At 48.4% G+C, this 13,130-nt stretch overlaps 1 protein-coding gene across 2 annotated transcripts; it reads right to left on the bottom strand.

The window, feature by feature from the left end:
• Positions 1-4,290: 4,290 nt before the first annotated feature.
• Positions 4,291-12,668, bottom strand: LOC128343037 (zinc finger and SCAN domain-containing protein 2-like). 2 transcript variants are annotated; one of them, XM_053291395.1, is made up of 4 exons: positions 12,550-12,668; positions 8,065-8,792; positions 7,737-7,863; positions 4,291-6,068 (listed from the first exon to the last, which is right to left on the bottom strand). In XM_053291395.1, the coding sequence occupies exons 1-4, from the start codon at positions 12,560-12,562 to the stop codon at positions 4,321-4,323; spliced, it is 2,616 nt and encodes an 871-aa protein (XP_053147370.1). In that variant the 5' UTR covers positions 12,563-12,668; the 3' UTR covers positions 4,291-4,320. The 2 variants fall into 2 exon arrangements, with proteins under 2 accessions (XP_053147370.1, XP_053147371.1); XM_053291396.1 differs by having other exon boundaries at positions 8,065-8,786; positions 12,550-12,621.
• Between the last annotated feature and the right edge of the window lie 462 nt (positions 12,669-13,130).

A 13,130-nucleotide genomic window follows, 5' to 3' on the forward strand; every position in this document is an offset into this window, starting at 1 on the left:
AACAAAAACCAAGTGATCAATAACATTTATTGAGGCATAGGAACAACTGGTCAACATCCCCCACTTTTAACCCATGACTGCACCTCTCCCTACTGCTGCCCCCCAGCCAACAACCACTATTCCAGGGTAGACTATCCCTGAATGTGGAGGTTCCACCACATCCAGCTGTGAACTGTCTGAATTGTGATAAATTTAAAATTCAGTACATAAAGAGGATTAGTCCATCCCAGCAAATGTTTACAGAAAGGAGAAATGGAGTTTTTCTTAGGGGTTCTGGTATCAATATTTTAGTAAAGCAGTTAAAAGATTGACACCACCTAATCAGATCAAGCCATCTCAGCAACCATCAACAGATTTCTTGATGACTAACATTCTCAATCCTTTTAGAGTTCTGCCTATCTATCTATGTAAAAACATATCCTATCTATGTAAAAACAATAAAGATTCTTACCTAGGAGGCTGTAAGAAGCTGACTGTGCATGAGCTTTGGTGACTCAGCCCACTCCCTAAGATACATGTACTGCAGTCCACAAAAAGTTATATATTGGGCCGGTTCAGACAACCGGTGCCCACAACATGTGAACAGGTCAGGGTCACAGCAGGAGCACACCTACCCCAATGTGCTGTAAGGGTGTCCCTTAAAGGTGGCTTTAATCTGATCCTAGGGAGGCGGTGGATGTCCTGAATCGGGGGTTGGAGGCCGTGATGGGTTGGATGTGGGCTAACAAACTGAAACTGAATCCGGATAAGACGGAGGTACTGTTGGTCAGTAGGAGAGCCAATCGGGATGAGGAGATTTTACCGGTTCTGGATGGGGTTGCACTCCCCTTGAAGGAGCAAGTACGCAGCTTGGGGGTACTACTGGACCCGGCTCTGCTTTTGGAGGCTCAGGTGGAGGCGGTGGCCAGGGGTGCCTTTGCACGGCTTCGGCTGGTGCGCCAGCTGCGTCCCTTTCTCGAGAAGGCAGATCTGGCCACGGTTACCCACGCCTTAGTCACGTCGCGGCTGGATTACTGTAACGCACTCTACGTGGGGCTGCCCTTGAAGAATATCCGGAAACTGCAGCTAGTGCAAAACGCGGCAGCGAGGGTTTTATCCAGAGCTGCCCGTTGGGAACATATCACTCCCATTTTGAAAGAGCTGCACTGGCTGCCGGTTCGTTTCCGGGTCCAATTCAAGGTGCTGGTTTTGACCTTTAAAGCCCTAAACGGTTTGGGCCCAGGGTATTTGAGGGACCGCCTGCTCCCAAGGGTTGCTGCCCGCTGGACGAGGACATCTGAGGGGGCCCTGCTCCGGGTGCCGACAATGAGGGAGGCCCGGTTGTCGTGCACTCGGGACAGGGCCTTCTCTGTTGCTGCCCCCAGACTCTGGAATGCTCTCCCAGTGGCCATTCGTTCCTCGGACTCCATCACGGCTTTTAGAAAGCTTTTAAAGACTTGGCTTTTTACCCAGGCTTTTACATGATTGTTTTCTACTGCGGCTTCTCTGTGTTTCTATTTGTTGTATTTGTTGTGTTGTTTTTATTCCTGTTTTTATATGTTTTTGTACTTTTAACATGATGTTTTTATTGTATGTTTTTAACTTTTGTAACTTTTTAATGAAAGGCGGTATATAAATGCAAAAAATAAAAAATAAAATAAAAATAAAATCTGCACCTCTACAAACTCCTGTTTAAACAGGGTTTAGATTGTATGTATAGGGGTGATTCAGGAAAACATCCCCCCATTGATTAAGGGGTACCCCAAGGTCATGTCAGGGTGTCCTACTGTGATATCAGAGCTGGTGCACTCTTGGAGTGTCCCAAAGCTTATCGCGTGCACCAGGCAACACTTAACTGAACTGACCCACACAGGAAATTAGTTAGGCTTCTAGATGCCACAAGACCCTTTGCTGTTTATCTTGCAAAAGACTCTGGCTTGGTATACACATGCTGCAGAATGAAGTGGTAGAATCTTGTGGTAGAGGAATAGACTGTACCACTTTTGACGGCAATTAGCAGATACCGCTTCTCAGTACTGCAGACCAATGGTCTGATTCGGTATAAGGTAGCTTCCCAGGTTCTTAAATCCTGACATTTTCCCTAGAATGTATACACGCCAAACATAGAATGCAACTTAAAACTGAGAACCATATACTGACCAAAAAGGATAAATAAAAACACCCTTCCAAATGTAAACAATCAGGGGAGGGATTGTAGCTCAGTGGTAAAGCACCAGTTCTGCATTCACCCGTAGAAATGGCTTAAGTCTGGCCTGTGAAGGTGGGGAGCCTTCCCTCTCTTTAGTTCCCAGAAATATTTGAGCACCAGTGTAATAAGTTGTCACGATTTCCTATCTCCTATCTGGTGTCCAGATGCTGTAGAGATTCATGCTCCCTCAGCTACTCTTTTGTATTTTCTTGCTTAATTCATACATGTATTTCTTTGCTCTCCTTTCCCTGTTCTCCCATTTTCCTTATTGTATGAAACTTAAAAACAAACACTCACCCAGTTCTTTCCTGTTAAATATTAGGGATGCGCACGGAACTGGTTCGGAGGCCTCTGAACCGGTTCGAACAAACAGCTGTTCCGCGAGTTTGAAGACGGGGGAGGGTTGACTTTAAGGGCGGGGGAGGCGCAGCCACATCGGGTACTTCTGCTGACGTAGGGTCTGGCAAGGCAACGGGGCGGCAGGGAGGTAGGCTGCCACCCTGACGGACCCTTGGCAAATGAAGCGCCAGTGGGGGAAAGACGAAGGAGGGATAAGTGCACCCTCCCCCACCCTTAAGATCAACCCACCCACCCCGCCTTTGAACTTCCCCCGCCTGGTTCCATGCACATCCCCATTAAATATCTTCCTTCCTTCAAGAAATGAAAGGGGGTGAACATCAGGCTCATAGAAGAAACTGGGTGGAAAACCCAGAAATGTTAACTAGCTACATACAGTACATACCATTTAGCAGATGCAATCTAGGTCTTGCAACCTGCCAGGCCCCTTAAATGGTCTTTCCTCTTACATTACTTTTACAGAGCTCTCTGAAGCTCTGTACAGTTCAATTCGGGGGAATAGGAACATAGGAAACTGCCATATACTGAGTCAGACCATTGGTCTATCTAGCTCAGTATTGTCTTCACAGACTGGCAGCGGCTTCTCCAAGGTTGCAGGCAGGAATCTCTCTTAGCCCTATCTTGGAGAAGCCAGAGAGGGAACTTGAAACCTTCTGCTCTTCCCAGAGCGGCTCCATCCCCTGAGGGTAATATCTTGCAGTGCTCACACATCAAGTCTCCCATTCATATGCAACCAGGGCAGACCCTGCTTAGCTATGACGACAAGTCAAGCTTGCCACCACAAGACCAGCTCTCCTCTCCTGAATGGAACAATAGCTTAGTGGTAGAGCATCTGCTTTGCATGCAGAAGGTCCCAAATACAATCCCTGGCATCTCCAGCTGATTGATTGATTGATTAAGTACTGTCAAGTCAGCATCGACGCTTAGCGACCACATAGATGAATTCTCTCCAGGATGATCTGTCTTCAACTTGGCCTTTAAGGTCTCTCAGTGGTGCATTCATTGCTGTCATAATCGAGTCCATCCACCTTGCTGCTGGTCGTCCTCTCCTCTTCAAGGAGGAGAGTTGGTCTTGTGGTAGCAAGCATGACTTGTCCCCTTAGCTAAGCAGGGTCTGCCCTGGTTGCATATGAATGGGAGACTTGATGTGTGAGCACTGCAAGATATTCCCCTCAAGGGATGGAGCCGCTCTGGGAAGAGCAGAAGGTTCCAAGTTCCCTCTCTGGCAGCATCTCCAAGATAGGGCTGAGAGAGATTCCTGCCTGCAACCTTGGAGAAGCCGCTGCCAGTCTGTGAAGACAATACTGAGCTAGATAGACCAATGGTTTGACTCAGTATATGGCAGTTTCCTGTGTTCTTCTCTTTCCTTCAACTTTTCCCAGCATTATCGACTTCTCAAGGGAGCTGGGTTTTCACATAATGTGTCTGAAGTATGACAGTTTGAGCCTGGTCATTTGTGCCTGCAGGTCGGGCTAGGAAATATCTGTCTGAAACCATGAAGGAACAATGCCAGCTAGTGTAGATAATACTGAGCTAGATGGACCAATAGTCTGACTCCGTATAAGGCAACTTCTCATGCAGAAGAACCACAGCTCTGTGGTAGAGCATCCTTCTTGCATGCAAAAGGCCCCAGGTTCAATATCTGTCATCTCCAAATAGGGCTGGGAAAGACCCCTGCTGGAAAGCCCGAAAAGATGCTGCCAGTCAGTGTAGACAATACTGATCTAGGTGGATGAGTGGTCTGATTCAGCATAAGGTGGCATTTTATGTACATCTCATACATTCTCTCCTGTATGGATTCTCATGTGTGTCCTAAGGTTTGAACTCTGGCTGAAGCTCTTCCCACATTCAGAGCATTTATACGGTTTCTCTCCTGTGTGTATCCTTTGATGGACTCTCACTGAGGAGCTAAATGCAAAGCTTTTCCCGCAGTCTGGGCACCTGTACGGGTTCTCTGGCGCATGGGTCTTCTTGTGCCTAATAAGATCCGACTCCTCATTGTAGCTTCTGTTACAGACTGAGCATTTATATGGTCTCTGCCCCCTGTGGGTCCTTTTATGGACTGTCAGGGCAGAGATACAGTCAAAGCAGAGGCCACACTCCTTGCACTTGTGTGGTTTCTCTCCTGTGTGGCTTCTCTTGTGCTTAATAAGCTGAGACTCCTTGTCAAAACTTTCACTACACTCTGAGCATCCATAAGGTCTCTTTCTGGTATGGTTTTTAACATGCGCTGTCAGTGTGCTTTTCCAACGAAAGCTCTTCCCACATATTAAACATTGGTGCGGCTTCTCTCCTGTATGGACCCTTTCATGTAAATAAAGCTGCGAACTCTGAGTGAAGCTCTTTCCACATGCTGGACACTTGTATGGTTTCTCTCCCAGGTGGGTTACCATGTGCCTCATAAGATGGGACGAGCTCCCATATGTTTTGCCACAGGCTGAGCAGGCATATGGCCTATCTGCCACATGATTCTTCATGTGCATTTTCATCCCACTTTCCCAACGGAAGCTCTTCCCACACTCTGAGCATCGGTACGGTCTCTCCCCCCGGTGGGTCTTCCCATGGACAAAAAGTTGCGAGCTCTGACGGAAGCTTTTCCCACATTCTGGACACTGGTAGGGTCTCTCTCCCGTGTGTGTCCTCTCGTGTGTAAGAAGGTCACATCGGCGGCTGAAGCTTTTCCCACAGTCTGGACACGTATGTGGCTTTTCTCCAGTGTGCGTGCGCTTGTGGGTGGCAAGGTGCGAGCCCTGACTGAAGCTTTTCCCACATTCGGAGCATTTGTATGGTTTCTCTCCTGTGTGGCTTCTCTCATGGATAGTCAGGTTCGATTTCTCACTGAAGCTCTTGCCACACTCCAGACAGGTATGCCGCTTCTCCCCTGTGTGCGTCCGTTGATGAGTGACAAGATGGCCCTTCCTAGTGAAGCTTTTGCCACAGTCTACACAAGTATACGGCTTCTCCCCTGTGTGAATTCTCTCGTGATCTGAAAGGAGGGTGCTGTTCCCAAACGTTTTCCCACATTCTAAGCATTTGTAGGGCTTCTCCGCTAGGTGGCTTTTTTCGTGACTTGTAAGAAGGGACCTATAACCAAAGCGCTTCCCACACTCTAAGCACTGATAGGGCTTCTCTCCCGTATGTGTGGTCAAGTGGTCAACAAGGACCGATTTCCGGCCAAAGCTTTTCCCACACTCAGAACATACATGCATTTTCTTTCTCCTTCGGCCTGGTTGATTCTTGGGCAGCTCTGAGCCCTGCTTTCCTTTCCTCCCACAGTTGGGGTCTTCCATTTCTATCTCACATACAGCTACGTCTGTTAAACTCCCATTGCTGATAACAGTGTCTTTTGTCACTGGATGGAATTCTTCACAACTTTCTTGCCCCTGCTGACTTCTAAATTCTTGTTTTATGTTATCTCCATGGGTACTGGTTCCTTTTGTTCCATCCCACAATTCCCCACTCAGTTTTGTTTCTTCTGGTCCTTCCAGCTGAAGTTTCTCATCTGCACTCACTTGCCAGTCACCTTCCAGAATAAAAAAAGAATCATTACTTAATCAAGCATTACTGAGGAAAAGAGGCACTCTCTCATTTTGTGGTGTATTGATCTCATCTTTTTTAGTATTTCATTTTAACTGTTGGTGCTACCTCTGAATTGAGGTGAGCACCCCCATTGGCCTGTGAACATAAGAAGCTGCCATATACTGAGTCAGACCCTTGGTCCATCTAGCTCAGTATTGTCTTCACAGACTGGCAGTGGCTTCTCCAAGGTTGCAGGCAGGAATCTCTCTCAGCCCTATCTTGGAGAAGCCAGGGAGGGAACTTGGAACCTTCTGCCCTTCCGAGAGCAGCTCCATCCCCTGAGGGGAATATCTTGCAGTGCTCACACATCAAGTCTCCCATTCATATGCAACCAGGGCAGACCCTGAAGGGGTGGGGAAATGGCAGCTACCAGTAGCCATGCACAATCTTCCTCAGGGGGCCTCAGAGCTCGAGTCAGAGAGAATCATACCAAGGCCCTGGTGGCTGCCAGAGGGTACCATGTGTTGATTCAGGGTATACCACTTTTTTAAAAAGAAATCATGTACCTTCATTCAACAGAACAACCAAAACCCCACCGCAGCTCCTGCAATACCAAAGTACAACAGCATGGGTCTCAGTAAATTGGTCAGAAAGCATTTTGCCCCCAAAGGCATCTGAAATAACCACATTTTCAGTGCCTGCCAGAAGGTGAGCAGTGATGGAGCCAGGTGGACCCTCCTTGGAAGCCATTCCACTCCTGTGGCACCACAACTAAAAAGGCCCTGTCCTGCATGGCCACCACCCACAGCACCTCAGATGGCAAGAGCAGAGGCTCAAATATTGATATGAGTTACAAGCAGCAGAGAGGCAGGGAAGGAGAGTAGCTCAGTGGTAGAGTACCTGGTTTGCATGCAGAAGGTCCCAAGTTAAATCCCTGGCATCAGCTCCAGCTAGGGCTGGGAAAGACCCCTATCGGAAACCCTGGAGCAGTGGTTCCCAACCAGGGTTCCTCCAGATGTTGCTGAACTACAACTCCCAGTATCCCTAGCCACAATAAACTGTAGCTGGGGTTGATGGGAGCTGTAGTTCAGCAATATTTGATGGAACCCTAGTTGGGAACCACTGCCCTAGAGAGCTGCTACGAGAGAGCTGCTGAGTTAGTTTAGACAGTAATGAGCTAGACCAGGAATTCTCAAAGTTGGGTCCCCAGATGTTATTGGACTTCAACTCCCATAATCCCCAGCCCCAGTGGCCTTTGGTTGGGGATTTTGGGAGTTGAACTCCAATAACATCCGAGGACCCAACAGTGAGAATCTCTGATGCACCAATGGTCTATCTCAGCAGAAGAAGATAGGACAGAAAAACCCACCTGGATTTGAGCCACTGCTAGTCAGCGTAGATCAGGGGGTGCACAACTTTGGCCCTCCAGCTGGTGTTGGTCTACAACTCCAAGTACCTCCAGGCACAGTGATCAGTCAGGGGTGATGGGAGTTCTGGAGTTGTAGTCCAGCATCGGCCAGAGGACCAACACTGTGCAGCCCTGGTGTAGACAATACTGAGCTAGATGGACCATTGGCTTAACTCAGTAGAAGGCTGCTTTCTATGTAACAAAGAGCACAGTACAGCTCCAGCTAATCTCTACCACCCAATAATCCTGGCCCAGAACCCTTACCCAGCAAACAGGCCTCTCCGTCAGCCTCTTGCTTGGCCTCCACATGGAATTCCATCCTCAAAGGATCCAATAGATCCCGCTCCGACGTGGTGCAAGCAACAGAAACCCCCTTCAAAAGTCCGGGCACCTAAAAGAGAAGGATTAATATTAGGACAGTTTGCAGGGCTAGAAAAGCTCACCAAGGGAGAAACAGGGACTGACTGAACTTCCCATCCAAGAGAAAGCAAGATATTAGTAAACATGGAATTCCAACCCATGTTTCTGTAGTATAAGGCAGCCAGAGCTTCCAGCCCTTTCTCTCGGCCTCTGGAGGATATAAAGCTCTCACCTTTTCCTCACAACTGTCAGGGTCTTGCAAATGGGCAAAGTCTTTTGCCAGGGACACCGCCTGGGCCATGGTCTCTGGGCCACAGTCCCTCACCCAGCAGGACATATCTTCTGGCAAGATACTCAGGAACTGCTCCAGGACCACCAGCTCCAGGATCTCCTCCTTGGTGTGCTTCTCCGGCTTTAGCCATCGGTGGCAAAGCTCACAGAGCAGCCTGCCATTTTCTTGCGCTCCCTCATCCTCTTGGTACTGGAACTGCCTGAAGCGCTGGCATTGCATCTCCAAGCTGACAGTGTCCTCCTCATCCAGAATCTCTTCCTTGACTTTTCCAGAGAAGTCCAAGCTTCTGTAGGCCTCAGGGGATTCTTTACAGAGCCCTGGCAGGATTGGGGCTATGCTGTCTCCTTTAGGCCACTCGCTGGCATCAGCTGGCCCCTGGAAGGGAGACTGTGGTGCTTGCATGCAGTCCAACTGCGAGGCTTTGGTAAGCTGTGGATTTCTCTGTCGCAAATGAGGATCCTGCATTGTCTTCCGGGATTCCTGCCAAGGGCCTTCCCAGCACTGTTTCGGCCTCTTCCCTAGTCCCTCTGTCACCTGTGGAATTGCCCCTGTCTGGAGATGCCTGATGAGTCCAACTTGGATAGCATCAAGGTCTTTCCCACCTTCTTCCAAAGTCTCCACAATATCAGGTTCTGCTGAGTCATGCTCCTCCATTTTCACGCCTAGTGCTGGAAATATAAATCAGCATTGAAAAGAAAAAAGCCATACTTGTCAGAGAACCAGATCTTTTAATAGACTGGGACTAGTCTCTCTGGTACATCAGCAAATCTGTTATGGCACTTTGTTGGACCTAGACATGTGTACACCTACTTGCATGCCTAGGGCAAGGACTGAATAGATTCTGATGGAATTATTCTTTGAATCGGAGGAATTATTCAGGGAACCCTTTCCCCACTCAGCCAACTCTGAGCAGCGAAGAAAGGAGGCAGCTTTCTATCTGGTAGAGTATGCCCTCATTAAGTAAGGCAAGGCAACAAGCTTACATAACTTCAGGTCAGGTTTGGGCTGTGAAACATCACCATAAAGTACCACTGGGTGTCAAACAGAATCAGGAAGCTTTTCAAAAAGGGGGGTGGGAAGAGACAAATTTTATTAAAAGAGGAAAACAAAACAGGATTGAATAATCTCTGCTATGGCAGGTCTTAAAAGCTGTTCAGCAAGGGGAGGGGAGGATTGACTGAAGTCAAGCTGCTTGTGAAAAAAGTAAAAATAAAAAGAAGGCAGACTGTGATGTGAAGGTAGGTGGGAGAGAGAGTGCAGGCTTATACCTCTCCTGCTCTTCTGGGGGAGCTGCAAGGGAGAGATGGAAGTCAAGCTAGAAACCTAGCTTCTACACTCCAGTAAAACCTTCACTGCAGAGGAAGGGAGATTTCCAAGGCTGCTGTGCGGGCAGCTCTTCCAAAGGGGCTCCAAGGCATCAGGGTGTCCGGCTTGCACGGGATTCCAGGCAGAGCTTATGTGCAGCATGTGCTACAAGCCTGTTCCAGGGAGCAGGTGCTCAGCTGGGAGAGTCCAGGAGAATACCAGGCAGAGTATCCGCCAGCAATCTCACTCCTGGAAGCACCCTGAGGTCTGGGAGACTGGGTCAGTTACTGGGTTCCAGACAAAAGAAAAAGGCAAGGGGATTTTCACAAAGGGGAATTTCCAAAATCACAAAAGGCAGAGAACAAGTATGTTAAAATTTGGTATTGAGGGTTTGGGAGTTGAGTGGAGCCCTATTCACACATTATGTTCAATACTCGTACACACTGTGTTCAACAGTGTGCACAAATACAGATCTGTACACAGGTATGGGTATTCATACATTCCATTGAAGACAGGTACAGCAGTATGCTTCTTGTCTGTACCATGTATTTCAGGGGCCTGTAGGTTCACTTTTTAAATGAATTCAGTACAGTCATTCACACAGCAACATGTACAAGTGTTCAGACATCTGTACACTTGTGCAGCATAATGTCTGAATAGGGCTTGGGTGAGATAGCACTATCTGGAATGGCCACCAAGGTGCACCAGCTCAAGCAGTGACAAGATTATTGTTTGTTTGTTTGTTTGTTTGTTTGTTTCATGTATAACCACCACCCCATCCCAAGGCTCTGGGTGGTGTACAATAAGATTATTCAGACATTAGGCCAATGGGAACATGCCACCTAGCCACACCCCTCACCCTTGTATCCACAGATACAAGATGGCCAGACCTCTAAAGACAAGGATGGAACACAGGGTTGTCCAATGGTCAGGGAGTACATCAACACGGTAACATTGACTGTTAGCTGCACTTGATAACAGGAGTGAGACTAAACAAAGCCTATGAGACCTCAGGGTTCCTTTGCTACTTGTACCCATTTTCCTTTGCTTCCCCAGTTGCACACTATTCCAGTGTTTCCCAACCAGTGTACCAGGGCATAAGAACATAAGAGCAGCTTTGCTGGATCCAACCCAAGGCCTATCTAGCCCGGCATCCTTTTTCCTTCAGTGGCCCACCAGATGCTTCTGCGAAGCCCACAAGCACAGGGCACTGGCCATGCGACACTGGCCAGTGTGTCGTGTTGACTCACTCTGTCAGCTCCGAAAGTGGGGACTTTAAACTCTCTGTTTTGGGAGCTGACTTGCCCCATAATACACCAGGAAGTGCATAATGAACGCATCCCTCCCAAAGCAAAAGGGAGCAAGCCAGTTCCAAAAGTGGGGCATTTCAAATTCTCTGTTTCTGCAACAGATTTGCCCCATAATGCACTGGGAAGGTGTTCACATTAAACAAATAAAATAAAAATAAAACATTGAGGTCATTCACACATGACATTTGAGTGTCAGGGAAGGTGGGAAGGCAGGATAGCACCAACCTTCCCCCCAGATGATCCGCCATGGTCCCAGGCCATGCGACTTGTACGCCCACACAACCAGTGCTTTTGTGAACTGTGTGGTGTTCTGGAGGCTGGGAAAATGCATCCTAGCCTCCAGATATCCCACAATGCACCGTGCAATGAGTGTGATGCATTGAGGGATTCCCCTGTGAGTTGGGCGCTCTAGGTGCCCAGCTCTGTGGCTGCTTCAGCTGCATGCAGCCTGAACATTCACATGAGCCTATACCTGGGTAAAAGGGCACAAGCACACACTTTTACCTAGGAAAACGGTCGAGTAAAAATCCCAAGCTACCAGGGAGGGCAGCACTAGGATCGGCTTCGATCTCGGCGCTTCACGAGCAAGTCCTACCATGCCTGGGTAGGGCTGCTTGTGTGAACAGCCTCATTGTGTGCGGTTTTCCCACCACACACAAAAAATTGTGACTGACGTTGTGTGGGCAGTGTGCCCCTGCTTAAATTTAAGGATTCTTCAGGATGAAAAAGGCTGGGAAACACTGCATTATTCCAATATGCCCAGTGCTTAAAAAACCTACCCTGCAACAGAGAACTGTGAAGGAACACATTTTTATTAACCAGGTCGACATAATATACTAAGTGTACAAACCTGGCAGGTATATGTTTATGGCATTACACTAACACTCTCTTCAGAGGCCTAATATTTTAATAAGGCTTAAGATGATGCTCTGATATTAATCAGTGCATGCTGATATTAATCTTCAACACGAGTTCCTTATTTTGCATTGTAAAGGGGGGCGGGGTGCCTGTGAAGTGCATCCAAAATGGCACAACAGCTAGTCTAACACTGAATTTTACTTTTTTTAAAAGAGGGATTATTCAGAGTCTTCACACCTCAGTCAGCGGTCTCATGTAATTCTCACATCTGACTTAATTAGGTCTGCACAAAAACCATCCATCCTGAGACACTTACCAACTAGGACATTTTCATTATACCTAGCAACATATTTTTCTCTATCCCTTTGGATTATCTTAACATGAAATGCAATTCATTTCTGCTGGGATGGCTTTATCAGGGGATGGCCCGAACCGGTAGTGGAAGTAAGCTCGACCAGTGCCTACAAGCTTTGACAGCCAAATAGAACTTCCATGGTCAAAGGCAGTATACCTCTGACCTAGAGGCCAGGGTGAGGGGAACAATGAGAGAAGGCTATTGCCCTGAAGTCTTGCTCGGGGTTTTGCAGTGGCAGCTTCTAGAAACAAGACCAGCGCGGGGCTCTTAACAGATTTTGTCTGAGCTTTTCTAGGGAAACCAGAACCTCTTAAATGGCCATTTGTTGTCCTTTTTAAAATACGTCCCATTCTCCGAGCTGTTACCTTGTCGTATTGTCCTACTCCTGATCCTGCCTTCCCACCTTCCCTGACACGAGAGCCGTCCCTGGCGGGAATAAGCTACACAGACCTTCCTTTTCAGCTGCCCGTACACGCTCCGGTCTCTCTCTCTTTGCAGGAGGGCTGCTCCTCCCGTCTCTGGCCAAGGAGTTCCTTCCGCCGTCTTTATTTCCCCCTCCCTCGCAACCATCAGCCCTCCCCGCTTGCTTTCACTCACCGGGTCGCTGCATTGCACGCGCGCTGCAACTCTGCACAGATTTCTTCTCCCCGATTTCTGCAGAGGGGGAAAGGCAATTTTCTTGGGAAAGGAGGCGGGGCGGGGCGGGAACCTCCGTCCTCCCCTTTTCGGAGCCTGTCTAGAAGGCAGAGCTCGGTGCATTTAACCCCTCTCAGCCTCAGCTATTAGCAAGGCAGCCAAGGGGCGTAGGCACATCTCAGCCCTTCCCTGTTCTCGCCCCCCACCCCGGGGCAATGGGGCCTTGGGCACAGCCACAGGACGTATCCCTTTCCCCCACCCGCCCCTTGTCCATGCTAGGACAAGCTACACCCGTTAAATTTCTGCCTGATGCAATGCAGAGTACAGGTGGCAGGTTTGGCACAGCTACTAAGCACTCCTTGGTTTTGAAAATTTGTCCCAGCTTTCCTAGGCATTGGCTCTTTCCTCGCACCCAAATACTTTGCTTCCCCGCTTGGACTAGGTTCTCTAACTGAGGTAGTCCACGTGTTAGGGCAGATGGAGCGGGGTGGGTCTGGGTGACACATGACTCAATGCTTCTGCAGGTATTAAATACCTGCACA

This window comes from Hemicordylus capensis, chromosome 2 (genome assembly GCF_027244095.1).
Source record: "Hemicordylus capensis ecotype Gifberg chromosome 2, rHemCap1.1.pri, whole genome shotgun sequence".
NCBI lineage: Eukaryota > Metazoa > Chordata > Lepidosauria > Squamata > Cordylidae > Hemicordylus > Hemicordylus capensis.

Coding starts and splice junctions, on each gene's coding strand:
- LOC128343037 (XM_053291395.1), bottom strand. Junction 7,864..8,064: donor CTGACAGTTGTGAGGAAAAG/GTGAGAGCTTTA, acceptor CTTCTCTTTTAG/GTGCCCGGACTTTTGAAGGG. Junction 6,069..7,736: donor CGGAGAGGCCTGTTTGCTGG/GTAAGGGTTCTG, acceptor TTATTCTGGAAG/GTGACTGGCAAGTGAGTGCA.